The 4,830-nt window shown below is 42.5% G+C and overlaps 1 protein-coding gene across 1 annotated transcript; it reads right to left on the bottom strand.

Moving 5' to 3' along the window:
* Nucleotides 1-1,062: 1,062 nt before the first annotated feature.
* Nucleotides 1,063-4,368, bottom strand: GPR12 (G protein-coupled receptor 12). The gene has a single exon (XM_032208115.1). The coding sequence runs from the start codon at nucleotides 4,366-4,368 to the stop codon at nucleotides 3,364-3,366; it is 1,005 nt and encodes a 334-aa protein (XP_032064006.1). The 3' UTR covers nucleotides 1,063-3,363.
* Between the last annotated feature and the right edge of the window lie 462 nt (nucleotides 4,369-4,830).

Here is a 4,830-nt window from a genome sequence, read left to right as displayed (position 1 = left end):
AGAATGTATTGCTTCCTTTCTATTGCTCTGAGTTTACTCAGCAGTTTATACTACCTGCAACATGGAGGATTTTATTGCTGTTATATTAAAAACATTCTTCCCTTATTGCTGAAATTCTTACTGTTAGGAGAAATGATTAAAAAAAGACAATTAAAATAAACCTTTCCCTAAGCTTTGAGGTTGAACGGGCGACAAAAAATGACTGCAGTAAATTTTGCCCATCAAGATACAAACCTGTTATTTAACTTAAGGTCAAGTATGCCAATAAATTAAAATGAACTTTAAATCTTTAAACCGAGTTACTCATTCATTAAAAAAATCTTTTGTCACTATGATTAAGATACTTCACTGCACATAGCATTGCGAGTTCTACAATGGCCTTACGCACAGGTGCTGTTCAGTGGGGCCATAAAATGACAGATTCCTGCACGCTGCCCAGATTTCTGCCAGCTTCAGAAGGATTGTGGGTGGACACTGGCGCCTCACCATAAAGAGGTGAGGCCTACGCGCTCTGAGGTAAGAGCACTGAGATGTTTAACTCTGAAGAGCCAACATCCTCAGTGGTCACAGCAGTAGCTCAGGAGGCAAAACCGTGATTCTCACCTGTTTGCAATGAAAGGCAAAACGCGCGCTACTCATCAAATGAGGGCAAATCCCATCCCTATGAGCCAGTCGTGTGTGACTTCTATAATTAATCCTGCTCTCCTCTGTTTGACTCTGACTGCTCCTCAGGAGAGGAGCTTCCAATTACAAACCTCTCTGCTCTAGCACACGGATAAGGTCGGCTGCCCCGGCACTCTGGAGAGCCTCCGTGGAGTTGGGCAGCCTGATGACAAGGACATTAGGTGAACCAGCATGAAAGAGGGGACAACATTATTCCCTCCATGCTTTTTCTGGTTTGCCTACCACCCAGGTAGAAGAGAGAAGAACACTAGTGCCTGCGAGGTGATCCAAGATGAGAACAGGTCTTCATAAGCAGCTGAACAGTTGCCCTCGGGACTGAATTATGGTCACAGTTGTAGCTGCTCATCCTCATAACACTGCTTGGCAATTTGATAAAGGTGAATAATTACAAAAAGAAAGAGGGAAAAAAAAAAAAAGAAAAAAGAGGGGGCTAGACCTTGTACGACTTCAGTACACCTCATTTGTTATTTTAAAAAGTGCCACTCTACATTATTCTGCCTCTCTACATTATTCAGTTCATGACTTTTGCTGCCATTTATTCCCAGTACTTTGCATACTTGCAAAACTGCACGCATACAGAGCATGGATATTTATGAAGTGATTATTTCTTATACAAAAATCCGTAGCAAAATAGGGACTTGGCAATGACTAGAGTTTCATTAGCATTCGGAAGTAGATAAAGAACACCAATATCCTACGCAGAGTAGGGGCCACAGTCTAACTGTGCTGAGCATCTGTAAATTGCAGCGAAGCCAAGGGAGCTGCACGCTCACAGCTCTACTAGACCATGCCATGCAATTATTGAACTAATCAGATTACAAAGTAAGAGCCAAATATCAGGAAGGTTGAATCAAGTAGATAATGGAATTTGAACCCAGCATTGCAACTTAAATTAGTTATTGCTCATAAGACCTCTACAGAGCCTCGTTTACAGACAATTCATTCACATTTGAGATTCAGCTTTGTGTATAGCATATGATTCCTAACATCACAGAAACTCTGCCACAAAAAGCTACAGTCACCCAAACATCCATGTGAAAAGGACAGATTCCATTTGGAAAAATCCAGACCAGCAACACAGTTGTCTCTACAATCTATACTATACAGGCATTTTTTTTTTTTCATTGAACTGTAAATATTGCTATTTTTACACTTGAGATTTTTTTTTTTTAAACCGTAATGGAAGATACTGAAGCAACACCACAGTACACTGACTTTGACATTCAAGGGAGTGTAACCTCCTGCTGATGCCAGGGCATGGCCACAGCGAGCTCCCATGAACGCCAGTGGAAGCGGTGCCATGGGCTCCCATGCACTGCCGGTAGCGTACGCCTTAAATTTCATGAAGAAATCACCCAGGAAGGTTTTCTCTCTGACAATCAGGTCTTCGGATTAGAAAAAAACGTTTTATTCCTGTTGCATTCTAATGTGGCTTCAGTAAAAGGTTAGAAGCAGTTTTAAATTTAACCATGAGAGGAAGCTTTGAGACCAGAACTATCATCCTATAACGAAGTGAACTGCCATGCATACAGTGCACAGAATCACAATCTGTAATGGATGAAACTGCCAGAGAAGGAGAAAACGTCGTTTCATGTTGCAGTTCTGGTTGCATACAATTACGGACCAGATATGCTCTGAGAATTTATCAACTTCTGTATTTCAAATTATAGCAGAAGAGCAAAAAACAAGTGTAGTAAGTGCGAATAGTTTTGATAAACTTCAGGGGAACCATTTCATGCAGAAATGAACTAAATACATGTTGCAAGTAATTTGTAAGTTATTTTATTTGATATTTCCTTATTAAAAGGCAAACTTGTCCGAGAAACTTGGAAGTGTTGCCTCTATTACAAATGCACAGCCGAAAGAGGCCATATTGTTTCATCAATTTTGAAACTCCCCACTGAATTCTTTTAAAATTAATAATATAATGAGCTCTGATGCCCCACATCTAAGTGAAAACAGAAGCCTGGCTTTTGAACAGGGAGACAAAGCATATCTTCTGTTTCAACATCCAGCCAGAACTCAGTAGAGGGCAGGTAACTCTTTAAAAATAACGATAGAGCTAATTCATGCTGAGACATAGAGTGAAAGCCATACAAGTACTTCCTCACTTAGAGCAAATTTGCTGCACTGAGATTATTACAACACATACCATATAAACCAGTACAATTGGCCATTATTTTGAAGAGTATTCTGATGATATACGTTTGGGTTTGTGTTAACAGGACATGTGTTTTCTTTTTTTTTTTGTCTCCTGCTTTAGTAAGAAAAAATGAGGGAAAAAATACCCTGACAACAGACTGTAACGTGCAGTATGGCTGAACTCAATCACATAAACAATTTCAGATGAGGTATGCTGTTTCAATCTATATTTAATTAGCAAACTTAACGTAAAATTATGGCAAACGTGGCAAAGTCTGGGTTATATATTCATAACAAAAGACCCTGAGCAACATTATAAATCTGTAAGAACACTGATTATTTTGATTTTGGAGATCTCTCTTAAACCGCTTGATTCATTTTGGTCTCTGGGGTTTGCTGTTTACACAGAGGTCAGCACATTCTGTGGTTTTTGTACGAGCCCATCACACACCAGTTAATGAATGCATCTAAACCAAAGACAGTGTCGCAAGAATGTCTGGGAAGTAACGTGTTAAGCAGCGTGCTCCTGGCTGCCAGTCAGACATCACTGGGCGATCTTGCTCTCTGGGACAGGTTGGAAGGAATACAGCCACAACAGATGAGCCAAAGCGCTTTCTGGATCTCCTGGTTTCTAAAAGCATATATTACAGGATTGATGATGGAATTGTAGGTAGCTGGCAGGAGGGTGGCATAGGTGTATATAGAAGGATAGGTGTAATCTGCTATTAGAGAATAGAGTGTAAAAGGCATCCAGCAAGCAGCAAAAGTCCCCAAAATAATGGCCAAAGTAGACACTCCTTTTCGGGTGGTCACATAGTGGGAAGTGGCCAGGAAATGGTGTTGCAAGGCAATCTGATGGGCATGGCGCATCACGATTTTACAGATCTGAATGTAGAGCTGCAGCATGAGGGCAAACATAAGCAAGAAAGAGACCGAAAGGACAGCCGCGTTATTTTTAGTGAGCGGTCTGATAACACTGCAGGTGGATTCATCTCTGAGGCAGTTCCAGCCCATTACAGGCAGCAGTCCAATACAGATAGATGCTCCCCAGAGCAATATAAGCATGACATAGGTAAAAGTGACAGTCCTCTCCGAATTGTAAGTCAAAGCGTAATACAGGGAGAGGTAACGATCGACAGTAATGGCCAGCAAGCTGCCGACAGATGCTGAGAAAGAGGCAACAATCAGTCCAATCGTAACCAGTTTCGTAGCTTCTGATTGCAGCAGGTACGCGAAAACGAAATTGATGATCAGTCCAATTCCCGCTAAGAGATCTGCCAGCGCCAGGCTGCCTATCAGGAGGAACATGGGGGCGCGGAGACTGGGGTTATGGAAAATGATAAGGACCACAACGGCATTTTCGCAGGAGATGAGGGTCCCTGAAGTGCACAAGACAATGTCCCAGGGGTTTACCAAGAGCTCTGGCTCTGGGTCTACGACAGGAACCAGGGAGGAGCCTGCAGCTGAGGCATTCTCGGGGGAGCTGGCTTCTACATGGTCCTGAGGCAGCCAGCTCAAATTAACCTTCAGATCTTCATTCATTTTAACCCCTGTCTTCTTCAACAGAAAGACATTTTTTTTTTTTTTTTTAACGTTCAGACACACAGCACTGGAGACAGCACCCCGAGAGCATGCAACGCCCCAGAGACGGGGCGACACCAACCTAACGTGCGGGGCAGGCACTTGTTACGTAAATGTGGCAATTAAAAAATAAACGAGGGAAAAAAAAAAAAAAAAAGAGGGAGAAAACCCTGAAAACCGCCCGAGATTATCCGCTGAGGGATCCTCAGGGCAATTCCCTTCACCTGCAGAGGGGAACAGGCACAGGACAGCAAGCTGAGAGCCCATAAAAGGGGTTAAAAAAAAAACAACAAACACACAGATTTAAGGAAAAAAAAAAACATACAATCACACCCCAATTTGAGGGTGTAAACCCGTTATTCCGCAGCCCAAAGGGGAGAGGGGGGGGGGGGCTCCTTCACCGACCCCCTGTGAGGAGAACCC

Source organism: Aythya fuligula, chromosome 1, assembly GCF_009819795.1.
Source record: "Aythya fuligula isolate bAytFul2 chromosome 1, bAytFul2.pri, whole genome shotgun sequence".
In the NCBI taxonomy this organism is placed as follows: Eukaryota; Metazoa; Chordata; class Aves; order Anseriformes; family Anatidae; genus Aythya; species Aythya fuligula.
This window is presented reverse-complemented; position numbering and strand designations above follow the sequence as displayed.